This window comes from Triturus cristatus, chromosome 1_1 (assembly GCF_964204655.1).
Source record: "Triturus cristatus chromosome 1_1, aTriCri1.1, whole genome shotgun sequence".
Taxonomy (NCBI): domain Eukaryota; kingdom Metazoa; phylum Chordata; class Amphibia; order Caudata; family Salamandridae; genus Triturus; species Triturus cristatus.
The window spans coordinates 1,294,355,504-1,294,373,864 of record NC_140579.1 but is presented as its reverse complement, the minus strand read 5'-3'; the positions used below and the strand labels follow the sequence as shown (position 1 = coordinate 1,294,373,864).

At 46.4% G+C, this 18,361-nt stretch overlaps 1 protein-coding gene across 4 annotated transcripts in view; it reads left to right on the top strand.

The window, feature by feature from the left end:
- Positions 1–16,959, top strand: part of PSMA5 (proteasome 20S subunit alpha 5) — a 189,817-nt gene extending 172,858 nt beyond the window's left edge. For all 4 annotated transcript variants that reach the window (XM_085652970.1, XM_085652979.1, XM_085652963.1 and 1 more), the window contains exons 4-9: positions 2,926–2,993; positions 4,509–4,616; positions 4,950–5,008; positions 5,262–5,364; positions 9,368–9,454; positions 16,642–16,959. In XM_085652970.1, the coding sequence (XP_085509096.1) occupies positions 2,926–2,993; positions 4,509–4,616; positions 4,950–5,008; positions 5,262–5,364; positions 9,368–9,454; positions 16,642–16,719 (503 nt within the window). In that variant the 3' untranslated portion in view covers positions 16,720–16,959. The remainder of the gene's footprint in view (positions 1–2,925; positions 2,994–4,508; positions 4,617–4,949; positions 5,009–5,261; positions 5,365–9,367; positions 9,455–16,641) is intronic.
- The last annotated feature ends 1,402 nt before the right edge of the window (positions 16,960–18,361 follow it).

Here is an 18,361-nt window from a genome sequence, read left to right as displayed (position 1 = left end):
CATCAAGGAGGCCAGAAGACCCACAACCAGAGCTTGCTATGCGGCTAAATGGAAAAGGTTTGTCATTTACTGCAACAACAATGACATTAACCCGCTGGACGCATCCGTTCAAAACATCATCTGTTACCTCTTACACTTATACCGATGCAATCTGGCATACAGCTCCATACGTATACATTTAACCGCGATAGCAGCCTATCTTCAAAACAGGCAGCACCTCTCTTTATTCAGAGTGCCTGCCATCAAAGCCTTCTTAGAGGGACTCAAACGAGTGATTCCCCCAAGACACCCACCGGCACCAGTGTGGAACCTCAATGTGGTCCTCACCAGATTAATGGGTCCACCTTTTGAACCTCTCCATTCATGTGAGATTCAATTCCTCACCTGGAAGGTAGCTTTCCTAGTGGCAATCACTTCGTTAAGAAGAGTTAGTGAACTCCAGGCACTAACCGTTCAAGAGCCATTCATACAGGTTCACGCAAACAGAGTTGTACTACGTACCAACCCCAAATTCATGCCTAAAGTGACATCGCAGTTCCACATGAATCAGACTATTGAACTGCCTGTTTTCTTTCCAAATCCACAAAATGTCGCAGAGAGAATGCTCCATGCACTAGATGTAAAGAGGGCCCTCGTGTACTATATAGACAGAACAAAGGATTTTAGGAAAACAAAACAAGTTTTCGTTGCTTTTTCTCTACAACACAAGGGCAACGCCATTTCCAAAGCAGGTATAGCCAGATGGATCGTTAAATGTATTCAAATTTGCTATCAAAAAGCTAAACGCGCATTAACGATTCCCCCACGAGCCCACTCAACACGAAAGTTAGGGGCGTCCATGGCTTTCCTAGGAAACATTCCTTTGCAGGAAATATGTAGAGCAGCCACATGGTCCACTATACATACATTTACCAAACACTACTGTGTAGATGTACACTCAAACCAGCAGGCAGCCGTAGGACAGGCTGTTCTCAAAACTCTTTTTCAGACTGCTGCAGCTGGCACGGGCAGCCGCCGCTAATGGAGGTACTGCTATATAATCTATGCACAGATATGAATTCAGCAGCCCACATGCCTCGAACTGAATATGCTACTTACCAGTATGCATCTGTTCTTGGCATGTAGGGCTGCTGACATTCATATCGCCCACCCTCCTCCCCGGCGCCTGTAGCGGCTGCAGCACTCAGAATTTCTGTATAGCATGGTCATCACTTACTGTATCTACTCCATCACTGCCACAATGGCGAAAAACAATCTAAGGATGGAGAGGATGCCCATGCGCACTGTAGTCCAGGGGAGGAGCCACCTATCTCGTGATACTTCGAAGACTCTTCCAGGACAACAATGTGCAATCATCCGGACCCAACACTAGGCGGCGATCTATGCACAGATATGAATGTCAGCAGCCCTACATGCCAAGAACAGATGCATACTGGTAAGTAGCATATTCAATACCAAGTACCTCCTTATCAAAGTGGTGCTCTGTTGTCAGTTTAAAAGATTAGCAGATGTGCAAACACAGAAACCAGGCAGCCAATGGCCATATGAACAAATGGATTGGAAGCCAGGAGTCAAACATACATGGCTTAACGTAGATGTGCAGAGACCTTCGTCCTTAACTCAGAATAGCCGGGCTTTGTGGTTAGTTGTAAGTCGTGTTGGACTCCTTGAAGAAAGTCTAGGCAGAAATGTTACGGCAATGAGGTAAGCCTCGATAGGCTCTTCAGATGCTGGGAAAGAAAGTGGGTTCTCTCATTGCAACTGGGGCCAAAATGCCAGTGTAATATAACCACGAGTGAGAAGGTTCTGTACTAGGGCATAGCTTGTGGGTGTTCAGGTGGTGTTGAGAAGCAGAACAAACGGTGTGGACAGTAGATATCACCTTGGCCAATAAAGGTGTATAGTCTTGAAAACCAAGATGAGTAACTTGAGCTACTTGGCGAAAAGCCAACCCACCTGATGGAACGGAAGATTGGAGACTGCTCGTACGGTCCTACCATGTCTACTTCTTTCATGAGGTCTGTTTTGCTAACCAGTTCCCCTACTCCCCACAGGCAACGAGACACCTTTACAGTGCTCCAGCACACGTACAACAAAACTCGAATGAAACACATTATGTCCTCCGTCTCGCTCTTTCCACTACAGACACAGGATGCTTAAACGTTCTGCTCATGCTGGTTAGAACAGTTGTGAACAGTTGAATGGACTTCGATGGTCTCTGTGATGTGCCCATTTAACAAACCCCCAAACACGCTGTTGTTGCCTTATTGCATTACATGTCTGCATACATTGATGTCATTATGCCACAAAAGATATCTTCTATCCCCATGCTTTCATTGAGTTGTGATGCTTCCTTAAATTGCCCCCAATACATTTCTGTCCCTCATTGAAGGACCACCAAATTGAAGTGTCTGAAATGTCCCATCAATGTATAGTTACCGCTTACATTGATGTTTTTTTTTTTAAATGACATAAGCTACTTAAACTTGAATTTTTTTAAGTCTTGAATCGTTATTTCGCCAAATAGTATGCATTTTTAATTGCATGACCTATTTTTCTTGCGAATGCATTGTACACTTTACATGGTGCTGTATTTGCTTCCTGTCTTTGCAAGTGACCACAAAAATGTAAGATTGAATAAACTGTGGGCACTTAAATGTATAAAGTGTTCGTATTACAAGTAATCGATGAAATGCAAATTGTAATTGTTCCCAAGATGCCTTCTTCCTTGACTCGGATGTCATTGAAGCTTAAGAAAATATGAATAATATACATAGTTACCTCTGCCGTTTCACCTTTGTCCCAAGTCCCCCGTGAAAAGGGTTTCAAATACTTTTTTGGGTTTTTGCCTCCAGGGTACAATATTGGATTTCTCACCTCTTTGAACCTGCTGAACGCAAACACTTATTCGACCTTCTCTTTCAGGCTGTGCCATGAGTGGATTAATAGCTGACGCAAAGACTTTAATAGACAAGGCAAGAGTGGAGACACAGGTAAACTTTCCTGTCTTTCAACGAAATTAGAAAGCACATTCTATCCCTTACCTGACCAAGAATACGGCCACATGCATCGTTGCTTGAAATAAAATACCTTTCTGAGAATAACTGATCGCTTAAGTCACATATGGGGCATGTGTTTCAGGGCAAACAATAATTCAAGGCATGTGCTAGACATGTGAACTGTACTCTGCATAGCCGAGTCCTTTGGTTCAGTATTTTGGCACCAGGGCCTCTTTTCTTTTTTCTTTTTTTTTTACTTGAGTTAGAACCGTCAATGAGAAGCAGTGAAAACCAAAACAGCGAAGCAGTTAGGATTCCAGAGATCCGAACCCGTCCTGGTTTACGTAGTGTAATGTGCCAAAGCAGTGTAGTGGCTGCTGCCTGCACTTCTCTTGTGGGAGTATCGCTGTGGGTGCGACTCGGTGATTACACATGCCCTGGATCACCACCGTGCATAACAGCCAGGCAATGAAAGTATACAAGGGATTGAAGGGTCCCAGAAAGATCGAACACAAGTCACCTTTTATCTGGTACAGATTCCAAAGTTATTCAATGGATTTCATTGATAGTGTCTGGTTTTAGGCTAAAAGTCTAACGTTTAAATAAACTGGAATTTAAAGAGTTTGCTTGATAATTATGGACGTTTGGACTTTTGTTTGTGGTTCACAAAGTCTGATTGGGGCTACCTTGTGAAAACAAATGACCTTTAACTTGTAACTGGCTGCTAACCGATTCCTAGGGTCTTGGAGATGTCCCTGTATGTATGGGCTAATGAGAACCCTTACAATAGCTATATCTTGGATGATTTCTTCGCTACTAGCTCCCAACTAACCTAACACACCTTTGGGTATAGGACTTGGTGCGTCCTGGCACAATGCGACCCCAGGTTACTGTAAGTGGACCAAAGAAGATTACTGTTTGGATCTTATACTTGACTAACAGGTTCTAACCCTCCGCACCTTACCTGGTGTAACCCGTGCACTTTTTGGTCCTGGCCTGGATCTGCACCTCCCTTTCTGCTGGTCCTGACGGTGACTGCAATTGCGGCCTCTGCAGGAAGTTGGCCCTTGGATTTTCAGCAAAGTCTGGAGATCTGCAGGTGCTTGGAGACAAAATGCAACACAGTGCGTCAAAACTGCCTGTGTGAGATGCATGCCCCGCAAAAAGTAGGTTTCTTTCCATGTAGAAATTGCTATGTCAGAGTTGACTCTTGAGAACAGCCTATGTGAGAGAGTGTGTGGGGGTATACTGCTAGTGTGTATTGAACCGAGGAGAACGGCTTGGTGCTTATATAACGCATGTCAACAAAGTTCTGTGTCACAGACCGAGCCATAGCCTGTGTGTGAGTTCAGTTTACCTCATAGTATGTGAAATTGGTCCCCAGACAAATCGTGGTTTGAGGATTTTATTGGGGTGGTCAATGTTAAGGCATTCCCTTGTGTAACAAAGTTGTGGCTAGAGATTTGTAGTTTGGGCAGGTTCATTTCTCGCTCTGTCCTCTCTCTTCAGAACCACTGGTTCACGTACAACGAGACGATGACTGTGGAGAGTGTGACTCAGGCCGTCTCCAATCTGGCCCTGCAGTTTGGGGAGGAAGATGCCGATCCCGGAGCCATGGTGAGTGCGCCTCACTGGGGATATGATATAACGCTGCTCTTTCTCAGCACGGGTTATTCTTCCAGATAAGTGTTGTCTTGTGTCTCATCTGCACGCACGCCACGTGCCGGTCTGTTCCCAGATGCCCTCTAATTGCCGAGAATTATCCTGGGAATCCTTGCTACTAAAGGCAGTCTCGGGCGGGCCCAAGCCTGTGAAGCAATGATCATTCCCCGCGGTTCCGTGCAAGCAAAAGCACCTGATGACAGTTCCGTGGGTGGGTGTTGTCTCCGCGGCCCCTTCTGCAATTTCTCCCTAGTGATGTTTCTAGCTGTGTTTTTTTTCTCTTTGCAGAGCCGCCCCTTCGGAGTGGCCCTACTGTTCGGAGGAACGGACGAGAAAGGGCCCCAGCTGTAAGTACAGACTTCTGATGCGTGCATTAAGGAATGGCGATTATTTTAATGTAGGGAAAGTTCACCCATTCTCGGGGCGTGCGAGGGTAGGGATGGGGTATGTAGGGGGGTGTGAGTACGGGTGTGCAGAGGGTCGCCTGCGCGGTAGGCTTTTCCCGACACTGGGTGGAGAGAAGAGCAGTAAGTGATCTCGTGCTGGCGGGGCAAGCGCAACCCCCTCAGACTCTAACCCCGGGCCCCATTTTCGTTTCAGCTTTCACATGGACCCTTCTGGGACCTTCGTCCAGTGTGACGCGCGAGCTATCGGCTCTGCCTCCGAGGGTGCGCAGAGCTCCTTGCAGGAGGTGTACCACAAGGTAAGGAGTGCTGCCCTGCTCCTCTTATGTGCCAGTGCCCCCCCCCCCTCATGAATCCAGGTGGTAAAGCGTCGAGCACGCATTCCATTGCCGGCTTCCACATTATTGAGTTTTATTATGATTGATGAATTAACACACTGAGGCCCTGGTTTACGCAGTAATGTGGCGTTGCCCACAAGGTGGCACTGCTGAGCTGTGATCGCTTGTATGAGATTATTTTACAGGCACATAAAGCACCCCCACCTCGCCCCATCCCCCTTCTTTTCCTAACAGTGTATAAAAGGCTCTTGTCAAGGCCACTGAAATTATGCAAATTTGCGTCCTCTGAATTTTCCGCATAGTTATGGATTTCCTACATAATAAAACATCTACTGCTTAATTTGCAAGTTTTTACCCCAAAAATTATTTCTAGCTCAGGCGGATCAAAAGTTACTAAAAATACAGCGACACGTTGCTGTGCAGTAAAAGTCAATTTGCACAGGTTGACCGGTCACCTTTCTGTTGCTTATTGCTGGATTTCGGTGTTAAATTGGAACTAAGAATTGAAACCATTGCCCAGGGGGTGTTTACCTTTGTAAACAAGCATTTGCAAAGCAGATAGCTTTCGCATTTGTGAGTTAGAGCTATTGACATTGTAAATGGCAATGTTTTTTTACCTGCACGTTTTATTTTTGGAGTGAATGTATGTAGTGTGCAAAATCCCTTGGAAAGGTCCTGCACTTCGTAATAAATATATTGAAAAAGACGCAAAGTGTGGATTGTGCCAACAATTATTTGGCACGTACCTCATGGGTGAAGTGTCCCCACACATGCACACCGTGGTGCTTTACTAATGCAAAACTCATTAATAAAAGTAGTGCTTACAGACTAACCAACGCAATCGGGATCGGAGCATGGGACCGAATCCCGGTTTCTCTTTCATTTTCTAGACTATTTGACTTGCTCTCCTGCGTCTTGGTTATCCCCAAACACTGGGAGGCAATGAAGTTTGCCAGGGGGGATTCGGGGTACATGAAAATGTATTCATTGCCTAGTTGTCAAAGGTTGCCCAGTGCTATTAGTTAAGTGTGCAGAATGCGTGTCAGTTTTCAGTGTTTTAGACAGTACTGGTTGCTTAGTTTCATTGCATTAATTTTTGTATTTACTCCTTTACACAGCATCCAAAGTAGGTTACCTAACACCAAAGCCCAGAGTTGTTAAATGACCCATAGAAGGAAGTTTTTTTTACAGTTGAGCAAATGTGTCCAAATGTAATTTTGGTGGTGCCATCGAATGATCAGCCAATGAGGTACTCGATGAGCAGGTTTTTAACTACACGTTCAAAACGTACGGTATTTTGGCTGTTTGTTTGTTTGTACACAACCACCTCTCTGAATGTGTTTATTAACACAGAGCTCCATCTACCAGACAGTGCTCACAGAGGGCGACTAAAGCACAGAACAAAATGTAGTCATTTATCCTGAGTGTGAAGGCACCCGGAAGGCTTCGGTGCCCGCCCGGAGAGGCTAGGGATCCCAGCGCTTCTACAGACTCTGCTGTGCTCCTCTGCACTAGCAGGGCACAGCTCAGAATCTGCCGCTTCTGCTGAGAATAGGTGAGGGGGATGAGGTTGGGGCATGCGGGAGTTGCTGGCAGATTTCCAGGTTATTGAAAGTGATGACTCTGACGTGAGGCAATGGAGACCGACTTTGTCTGTCTGCACCAGTTTATTTCTCTACCATCTACCGGGCTCACTGTGATGTATCCATTCATCTCTCTTTGTTAGAGGTGCGTGAGCCAATGTATTAATTAGCAGGTAGAGCCAGCCGGAGACGAGCCAAGCGTATACGAGCCAGTGGGCGAGCCGTGAAAATGATCGGCATGTTAATCATACAGTAAACATGATGTAAATGTGCGATAATGTCTTTAGAATTCAAAAAAGTGCATTTCTTTAGCTCGTCACCTCAGTACACAAGATTATAGCACTGAATTGAGAGGAAGTTATTAAAAGTGCTCGTTTTAAGCTTGAGTTAAAACACTGCCGCTCCTCCCGCCTTACAAGAATGCCATTTGTGAACTAAGAGGCATCAGTTGCCATGCATACCCCGAATGTTGCCTAGAGTCTTATTATATTTAGAGTAACGTTGCGATCTAGTTCATTAAACACGAGAAGTTTTTGTACAGCACGCATCTTGAACTTGCATATTTCAAGGTGGCAATAATAAAGATGAAAACGGAAGTGCCGGCAGGCAAGAAAACACGAACGGGGGGGGGGGGGGGGGGTCGGGGGAGGGTGAGAAGTCACAGACTGAGGAAGGGGGCGGTGGGGTGGGGAGACGGAAGAAAATAGTGTTAGAAGTAAAGGGGCCATTAGCCATGGAAGGATACAAATGATGGATGAGGAGGGACTAACAAGCCTCAAACCAATCGGAAGGCAGCATTTACGACAAAAGCCAATGGGCAGAGAGTGGGCGGAGCTTCCACGAAGCTTCCACACTACAGTATAGACTGCAATGCCTCGCAAAGTGATGGCAGCGCATTCGCGCTGCAACTCTAGGCATGACCTAAAAAGACAACATAATGAAGTAAAACTATGATAAAAGGTGTGCTACTGTGCATAATTTGATCTTTCTTGCTTCATAATTTAGTCAACCTTGCCACATAATTACAGTGGCTGTGGCTGCAGGGGGGAGCACTATAGCTGGCACAGGGCTTCGTGGATTCAGGCTGCCTCTCCTTTGAGGAACACAATCTTGAAGAGTGGGAATAATCCACTTGCAACAGCTCCAGGGAAGAACCGCTATTGAGCATTAATAAATTCACCAATGAAGAAGGAAATTGTGGAAAGGGAGGTATGAGTGTAAGTGCAAGTGGAAATTTGTAGGAATTTAGTAAGAGACTGTTCTCTTGAAACGTTAAAATGGCAGCATGTGGGGTTAAAACTGACCACTGTCACGGAGGACAAGATGTATGGATTATGAATCCCTCCCGTAATATTACCAATATTTGAAGAGGCTCAGTTTGAAACCGTTTGGTAAAAATAAATTATAAGATTGGCTGTGCCCTTACACCATCTGTTTCGGAAGGTGCATAAGTAAATGTAGAGAGTATCTCACATTTTTTTTACACTTTCTTAACCGAAATGTTAATTGAAAATCATCACAATTGATGGATTTAAACGTTTGGTGTAATATTGCAGTGCCAGTGAGACTCGATTATTTCTGCTTCGGTGGATCAGTCCTCATTACATTTTTTTAACATGATGTGTATGACTATATCCACTGAACATATGGCTGTTTTGATTTTCATATGCATTTTCTATGATGCCATAATCTAACAAGCCTCTTAATGACGATTGAGCAACATAAGTACTAGCCTAGCCTGGTTTCTGAATTAGCTTTTGTTTCTTCTCAGAATTCAGATTTGGCTCTATACTCATTGCCTGTGGGTGTTTGTTGCTAGGGCGGGTATTCGTGATTCATCCCTTTTCATGACTGTAGCGGGAATTCTGTCTTGTTGCCAGCTCTCTGCACAATCCTGATATACATTACTATTGCTGAATGGATAAAGCAACCCGGAAACTTCTCCTCCTTTCAGTGACCCTATCCTGCAAAGTGGGCAGCGTGTGTCATACCCTCCTTCCCTGGCCGTCACCTGTGGTGGCGCGGGTCCCCGAGCCCAGCCTGAAAAGCTGCCTGCCTAGATCAGCATACACTGCTCGCTGGGATTAAATGCGTGCACTGAGGGGCGCCCTTGCACTGACTAGAGCGTTTGTTCATGTGATAGTCGTCATTGCAGTGCTATGTGCATCTGCACTGCTGTGCTGAGATGATGCCGTTAGGGTTGCATGACCGCTCCATGTAGGCTGAACAATGCGGGTCCACTCCTGGGTTTAATCTTAGAATCGTTATTGAGTGGGTGCTTTCAGTTGGAATGAATGCAGAATGGTCAGCTTTGTTAAATGAAAGTCCATGGCTAGCAGCCTGGTGCTCGGATATTGATTTTAAATTGTGTTTCGTTGCAGTCCATGACGTTGAAGGAGGCAATCAAGTCTGCCCTGACGATCTTGAAGCAAGTGATGGAGGAGAAGCTGAACGCCGTCAACATTGAGGTAGCTGTGGTTGGATGTAATAATACTGCACAGGTGCAGCGTGTCCCGCCATCCTGGACGGTAACTGAGCCGTTCTGGCTGAGCCTCCTGAGAGTGGGGATACCTTGTGTTTTGAGGGTAAACTGCTGCTGGGGCCCCACTTGTACACGTCAGCAGTGCAGAACCACAGGGCCCTAGCGCAGGAGTGTTCTCTGAAGCATCACTTGACATTCTCGTGGCTTCACTCGGAGATCACTGTATCTGAGCACCTGGGAAACAATGCTTCGCCCACATGTAATATGCCTCCCCTCACCCCAGTACTGTACTGGTTATCACGTGGTACACAGCTTGTCCTGCACCGGCCTGTGAGCCAGACCCCTGGCCGAAGGAGACTTTACATAGAAGGTGCGCCCCTGCTGCACAGCCACGTGTGGCTCTGCGTGCTCCTGCGACAAGGTGCTCTGTCTGCTGGATAGGGCGGGGATTCTGCCCGACACTGGTTATTCCTGGACCGGTGGTTTATTTTAAGCTGTGGGCGAGTGCCTGGCTCTGAGTGAGGCTGAGATTCTCCAGTATTTGGGGTGTCTTTCATAGATTCACATGCCTGAATCATTCCCCGTCGTCGGAGTGGGAGTCCCACGGTACATAAAAAAGCAATAATTATGCATATAACAACCAAAAAACCCTGGTAACCTGAACCAGGAAGTAAAGTAGCCTAAGCTACAAGGGAAAAAACTTCCACAGCTATGACAATCACTGTCATTATACACAGTCCAAACTGCAGCCAATCAGGCGACAGCACCCACCAGAATGTTCTCCTCAGAGGCTCAGGCTGTCAGATTTTCTACCGCACGTCGTGTGAAGGGAGTCTCCCTGAGCTCTGCTCAGTTTCTTCAAGTTTCTACTGTTTCTACAACTTTTAGGATGTCAACTACAAAAAGATCCCTCTTCAGACCTTATGAGTCCTGCGGAAAGCTTCGGCTTTTTTCTGAAGACCCTCACAAAAAATGCATCTATTGCCTCTATCCTGATCACGAAGTGAAGGAGTGCAAGATTTGCCGGACTTTCCCTCAGAAGACCTTAAGGGATAGAGAAGGACGCCTTCTTCTGTGGCTACAGAAGCTTAAGGATAAAGATGATCCTTTGTCAGGGATAGAAACTGCCTCTGGGTCCTCTATCTCTTCCAGAAAAAGGGTGGCTGAAGAAGAGTTTTCTTCTACTGGGGCGAAGGTGTCGAGGAGAGCCCAGTCTGTTAAGGGCTCGGGTCAGTCTTCGTCTTCATCTAAGAAGACGTCTCCACCTTCAGGATCCAAGCCCTCTACGCCCCCGAGGAAATCAGGAAAAACTCTGCCAGCTAAAAGTTTTCCTGAGAGGAATTTACCTCAAGTGAGATTGCCGTCGTCGACGGCGCCGTCGACGGCAGTGGCGTCGACGGTTATTATCGTCGATGCGGTTTCAACGTCGACTATTACATTCTCGTCGCCGAGACCTGCAATGATAATGTCATCAGCTTCATCGCCGTCGACGCTGGTCTCGGTGAGTGTTAAACCCATCTCGTCGACGAAGGAGGTGTCATCCCTCGTCTCCGTTCCGTCGACGGTAAGAAGCAAGAAAATTGCTCCGTCTACGAAGACTACCTCGTCGACGTCTACTCCGTCGACGAAGATTGTGGTACCGTCGACAGTTGCCCCGTCGACGAAGAATGCCCCGTCGACTAAGATCCATGCGTCGACGAAGATGGACGCGTCGACGCCACCGTCGACGAAGAGTGCCCCGTCGACGACGCCCTCGTCGACGAAGATTGTCCTGTCGTCGACTACTACTATCTCGTCGACGAAAACAGCCTCGTCATCGAAAATGGCAGGATTACCACCGTCGTCGGTTCCGTCGACGCGATTGTCACCACCTCCTCTATCTACCTGCATGGATATGCAGGTGTGGACGGCGACTCCGTCGTCTGTCGTGTCTGATCAGAGGACAACAGCGACTAAGCTTCTTCAGCGCAGAGGATCGTCTTTAGAAGCTATATCGCTTCTAAAATTGCCGGCGCAACTTTTACAATCGGAGGATAACGATTCCGAAGAAGATGAGAGGTTTCGGACTGCAAGGAGTCCATCGGAGCTTCTCATCAAATATCAAGATGATGAGGATGATGATGATGAGGACCAGTACGAAGATCTTAATATGGAACCACAGCCGACACCTCCTGCACCAGTGCCGTCTGGTCAAATGCCAATGGAACTGCTTGAAAATCTGCAGTATATGTTGCAAGATTACTATAGACGTTTCCCTCCTTCGGAAACGGCGGAATCTCTTCCGTCGACACCCAGGCCAAGAGTACAGTTGTCGTCGTTACAGTTACCAAGACCACCTTCTCCGTTGCCATCTCGTCAATCGCAGGTTACAGACGATGAAAGGGAGGAAGGAGAGGTAGATGATCACTCAATCATGTCGGAGTGGGATAATTATCAGGTACAAACTCCTTCTCCGAGTGCTCCGGCTCCGGTGGACTCTCCCCCGGTGGACATTGGGAATTTCCATTCACTTATGGAAAGAGCGACCAAGAGATTCCTGATCCCCATGGAAACAAAGGAGGATGACTGCTTCCTGTATGACTTTAAGGACCAACCAAGGAAGCAGGTTCGGGCAATCCCAATCATTGATTTTATTTGGAAGGAGGGATTGAGACTGATGGCTAACCCTAATTCTCTTCCAGCAGTGTTACCAAGGCTGGACAAGAAATATAGAGCCCCAAGTAATTCACCAGCATGCCTAATTGGTCAACCTAAGGCGGACTCTGTTATAGCGCAAGCGGCTCAGAGACTGGCTAGAAATCCATCAACACCCATATCAGCTCCACCTGATAGAGATGGTAGAAGATTGGACGCAATAGGAAAGAAGGTGTCCACGATGGCAACAACCACAGTTCGGGCTGCAAACTCCCTGGCGATTTTAGGGAGATACGACCGTCAGATGTGGTCAGACATCTCTCCTTTCCTCGACATGTTACCGGAGCCTTCAAAATCCGAGGCCGTAAAGATCCTGCAGGAAGGAGAGTATGCATCAGCGGAGATCATTGATGCAGCAGTGGATGTGGCATCAACTGGGTTCAGGCAGTTGGCAGGAGCTGCAGTGCTGAGAAGGCAGGGTTGGCTGAAGTCAACATCTTTTCGCCAGGAGGTGCAGTCTAAAATTATAGACATGCCATTTGATGGTGAATCCTTGTTCGGTGCACATGTGGATGAAGCACTACAGGCGATTAAGAAGGATACGGAGACGGCAAGGTCTCTGGGTAGTTTACAATTTCGAAAATCTACCTTCCGTGGAGCCAGAGGACGTGGATCCTTCTCTAGCAGGGGAGGTTATAACCAACAGCGTTCCTTTCAGACCTCTCAATCTGGCCAAAATCTCAGAATTATCGCCAGCAATATTACGGACAGCGAAATCAACCATATTCGCAGTCTCGTAGGAAACAGTCCTTTCGCGGACGAGAGTCCGGTAAGAAGCAATGAGTTCAGCCACCTGCCACCATCTCTACCGTTACCACGTACAAGAATTGGAGGTCAAATATCCCACTTTTATTCAAATTGGTCCAAGATTACCACAGACAAGTGGGTATTAGATATAATATCCAGAGGCCATGCTCTGGAATTCACAAATTCCGCCAAATTCTCCTCCCAAAGGCCCACCCCCTGCTCATCTCAAAGAGCTTTTTTCCCAAATAAATTTGATGATTCAAAAAGGAGCAATCGAAAAGGTCCCTATCCTACAGAAGGGAAGGGGCTTTTATTCAAGGTTTTTCCTCATCCGGAAAAAATCAGGAGAGTGGCGTCCAATTCTCGACCTCCGCGCTCTCAACAATTTAAAGAAAATGTCTTTCCGGATGTTGACGCTCCAAGAAATTCTGCAGTTGCTTTCGATGGGAGATTACATGGCCACCCTCGACCTGCAGGACGCTTATTTTCATGTACCAATCCTACCCAGGCACAGAAAATGTCTACGGTTCAGAGTGGCTGGCAGGGATTTTCAATTCAGAGTCCTCCCATTTGGACTCCGTTCCGCACCCAGTCTTCACAAAGGTCATAGCGCCAGTGACTGCGCATCTCCGTCTGCAAGGAGTTCAAATATTCCCGTACCTGGACGACTGCCTTATCAAGGCGAGTTCAGCCAAGGTAGCATCCGAGCATGTTCAAAAATGCCTCTTACTCTTCCAGTCCCTGGGTCTGTCAACAAATCTGGAGAAATCACATCTAGCTCCTTCGCAAAGAAGAACGTTCCTAGGAGCGACATTGGACACGGATCTGGCCAAAGCCTTTGTGTCAAAAGAAAGGCAAATCAAGATATGCAATCTTGCGCGCTCACTACTTTCAAAAGAGTGCGTTTCAGTCCGTGTGTACAAATCCTTCCTAGGGATGATTTCGTCTTGCATTCATCTCATTCCCAACTGTCGGTACAGAATGAGACCGTTGCAGGAGGAGCTCAATCTGCAATGTCTTCAGACCACAGGATCATTCGAGGATATCATTCACATCACCTCGCGAATGCGGGACGCCTTTCAATGGTGGGGTCAGATGAAACACTTGAAAGAGGGTTGTCCTTTTCTGGTCGAAATGCCGGATTTCACAGTCACCACAGATGCATCCCTCGAGGGTTGGGGAGCGCACCTTCAAGGAATGACAGTCAGGGGCAGGTGGACTCTAGAACAAAGAAAGTGGCATATCAACCTGCTAGAACTACGAGCCATATTCTTGGCTCTAAAATCCTTCCAGGCCATCATCCGAGGAGCATGCATACTTGTAAGAACAGACAATACAACAAGTATGCATTACTTGAACAAACAAGGCGGGACGAGGTCAGCCCTCCTATCTCAGCAAGTGCAAGAGATTTGGGATTGGGCGATTCGCCACAAGATCAACCTCAAAGCCATTCACGTCCCAGGAATCACGAATGTTCTGGCGGATTCCCTCAGCAGAACCACAACATCGAATCACGAATGGGAGTTACACCAACCATTCCTAGACTGGGTATTTCACGAATGGGGGCATCCCGATCTAGACCTCTTTGCAACCAGCCAGAACCGCAAATGCCCATTCTTCGCAAGTTGGGCTCCCCACAAGGACTCGCTGGGAAATGCCTTTTCGATGAATTGGTCGCAAATATATGCTTACGCCTTTCCACCGATCCCGTTGGTTCCACGAGTTCTGCGCAAGATCAAACAACAGCCTTGCCGCATGATTTTAATTGCTCCCAGGTGGCCCCGCCAGTACTGGTTCACAGAACTTCTCCTCCTCTCGGAGGCCGAGCCCATACAGTTTCGACCAATTCCACATCTTCTGACCCTTCAGAACGGTCAAATTTGTCATCCGGACCCAGCATGGCTCCTCAACAGCTTGAATTTGCACACCTAGATATCCCTCCAGACTGCCAAGAGGTTTTGGCTAATGCTCGAGCACCAGCAACTGTTAAAACCTACAAACTAAAGTGGAAGAGGTTTTGCATGTGGTGTCAATCCGTTAATCTCCATCCGATCCACGCAAAACCGGAACAAATTCTGCCTTTCTTTCTACAGTTGGCGAGGTCTGGTCTTTCCCACTCTACTTTGAACGTGTTCTTAGCTGCAATTTCAAGGTTCCGGCAGGATGGTATTACCTCTCTCTATTCCAATAGAGTCATCCAACAATTTTTTGAGGGGTTATTTAGGATGTTCCCGCCTATTCGGCGTCCACCTCCTTCTTGGCACCTTAATATAGTGCTTTCACAACTAATGCGTCATCCTTTCGAGCCCATCCACAAGGCGGATCTAAAGTTCCTTTCTTGGAAGGTTTCTTTATTATTGGCTCTAACTTCTACAAGAAGGGTTAGTGATCTCCAAGCGTTCACTGTTCATCCACCCTTTCTGCAATTCACATCTGATTCTGTGGTGCTGCGCACTAATCCAAAATTTATGCCAAAGGTCCCGACGGATTTTCATCTTAATGAACCCATAGTTTTGAAAACTTTCTTCCCAAATCCGCAAACAGCTGCAGAAAGGGCCTTGCATTCCTTAGACATCAAAAGATGTCTGAAATTTTACTTACAGCGGACAGCATCACTGCGCAAATCGGACCAGCTCTTGGTAGCATATGGCAAACCACGTCAAGGCCATTCAGTATCAAAGCCAGCCATAGCGCGCTGGATCTCGGCTGCAATTTGTTTATGCCATGATCAAGCTGGAAGACCATTGCAAGCGACCCCAAGAGCACACTCTACGAGAGCAATCTCTTCATCTACAGCTCTTTTTGCCGGTGTGCCTCTTCACCAGATCTGTAAGGCGGCAACATGGTCCAGCAGCCATACGTTTACCAGACACTACTGTTTGGAAGCTGCAAGTGATGCGGATGGATCAGTGGGACAAGCTGTTCTACGTAACCTTTTCAAATAAGGTGAGCCTCTGTTCTCCCTCCTCCACTAAGCTTTTATAAGACGCCTTTTCCATACTATTTGTGGCTTGAAAATGTTTTGCATATGTTGAAGCACACATGTATTTCTCTATGGTTATACTGTTTCATAATGTATATGGTCTATGATACAAAGTAGCGTCTTATGAGCATAAGGTGATCAACTGCTATCTACTCTGATTCAGGCATGTGAATCTATGAAAGACACCCCAAATACTGGAGAAGAACAATAGTTACTTACCTGTAATCTGTGGTTCTCCAGTATTGGTGTCTTTCATAGATTCACATGCAACCCGCCCACCTCCCCTCAGAGGCTTTTTAGGCTATTATGTATTGCTTCACTCCTGTGCGAGAAAATCTGACAGCCTGAGCCTCTGAGGAGAACATTCTGGTGGGTGCTGTCGCCTGATTGGCTGCAGTTTGGACTGTGTATAATGACAGTGATAGTCATAGCTGTGGAAGTTTTTTCCCTTGTAGCTTAGGCTACTTTACTTCCTGGTTCAGGTTACCAGGGTTTTTTGGTTGTTATATGCATAACTATTGCTTTTTTATGTACCGTGGGACTCCCACTCCGACGACGGGGAATGATTCAGGCATGTGAATCTATGAAAGACACCAATACTGGAGAACCACAGATTACAGGTAAGTAACTATTGTTCTTCCCCCATGACCGCATCCGTCAGCAGAGCCGCCGCAGCTGTTCGGCCGCGCTTTCATTGGATCACACTCTGTCCTGCTCCTGACCTGCCTCCTCTTTCTTTCCCTCCGCAGCTTGCAACAGTGGAGCCCGGCAAACTGTTCCACATGTACTCCAAGGAGGAGCTGGAGGAAGTCATCAAAGACATATGAGCCCCTGCAGCTCACCCTTCACTCCGCGGCCCAGTGAGATCATTCACCCGGAGGTGGGAGGGAGGGGGTGCATGGGCTGCTTTTCTATTTCTGCTTTTCTGTCCGTGATTTTTAGTGTCTGGTGTATGAGCGGATGCACCACCCCGAACACAATCGTTTGGTTGGAGTTTGTTCTTACAGATTCTGTACACAATTATAAATCTAGACTGGAAAAAAATAAAAAAATGAATCATTTTGTTAGTTTTGTTTTTCCTCATTCTTTTGCATGTTTGAAAATTAAATCTGATGTGTAGTGTTCTAGGTTTCTCCTTCTCCTTTCTCCTTTCTTCCCCGCATCCACCTTTGCTTGTGAGAGATATTGTACAAAAAGGAGCTTGGAGCCGCCTATTGCTTACCCTTCGTTGGCTTCATGGTCACTGATTTTCTGCCTCCTAATTGGCCAGCATGTGCTGGCTTCAGTTCCTCTTCTTTCCTCAGGAGCATTGACCAAGTACAGATTGCTTTATCCTGAATATGGTCCTTTCGTTTCTGGTGCTGTGATTGAGGTACTATTGTTTTTTTTTTCTTCTCGTCGTGTTGCTCATATATTATGTATATACGCGTTCTGTCTGTTTTATGCTCCTTTTACATGTGTGTTCTGTGCATACTGTATGCATTCTATACACTGTGCATTTGTGTATTACGTGCATGCTGTATGAGTATGCATTCTGTACAGCGTGGGCATGTGTTCTGCTCTGCACACACTCTGTGCATACGTGTGTGTTCTCTGAACGCGAGGTACCGTGTGAGCTGCTATTGCTGTATGTAAAAATAACTGTCTTGTTCTGCTTCAAAAAGGCGTGCATCAACTCTACCTGGCTCAAGGGTAATGAAACTCAATACTTCCTTCTCAAATGAGTCAGGACTGTACTTTCAGTTCTAAAATTATTTTTACAAACTAGCATTGGCAAAGCCAATATAACTTGTCTATGTTAGAGCTATTACTTTTTCCACTGTCTTTTAGCTATGTTGTAGACATCATGGCTGCTATGCAGCGTGGCTAACATTTATATAAAAGTTGCTGTGAAAGTTGGGGGGCAAATGGTGATGTGACACAGGGAGGTTAAAAAACGTGCTATAAAGGTTTGTTTAAAAAACACTTAACCATGCTGCACAGAAGCTATGCTGCTCTGCAACATGGCTAAAAACATTGGCAAATCCAATAGCTCTCACATAGGTGAGACCTATTGGCTTTACCAATGCTTGTTTCTATTGGTTATGTGCAGTTTTGGCTTGGTATCTGAAAATCATATGCTGTCAGATGAAATTATTTAAATCGTTGAAAGGGTGTGAGCTAGAGCTTGGTGATATGTCTGTGGTGTGGAGACTATCCCATATGTCTACCTGTCCTTGGTAGTTTCTTTCGGTCCTGAACCGCACAGAAACCCAATTGTGTGCCTTCGCTAGTTGGTGCCTTGTCAGTATTCTCATCTTCTGGTCTGCACCTCATAAATCTGTCTGCCCTGTTTCGTGCTGGATGAGTCACCCTTCTATGGTCCTTAACTGCTTACTTTCACCTCTAGATGAGAGCCCCATACCCACAAGGCAATAGCTGAAAGTAAAAAACAATCTGATGTTGTTTAGAAGGTATGAAACCTGTTCG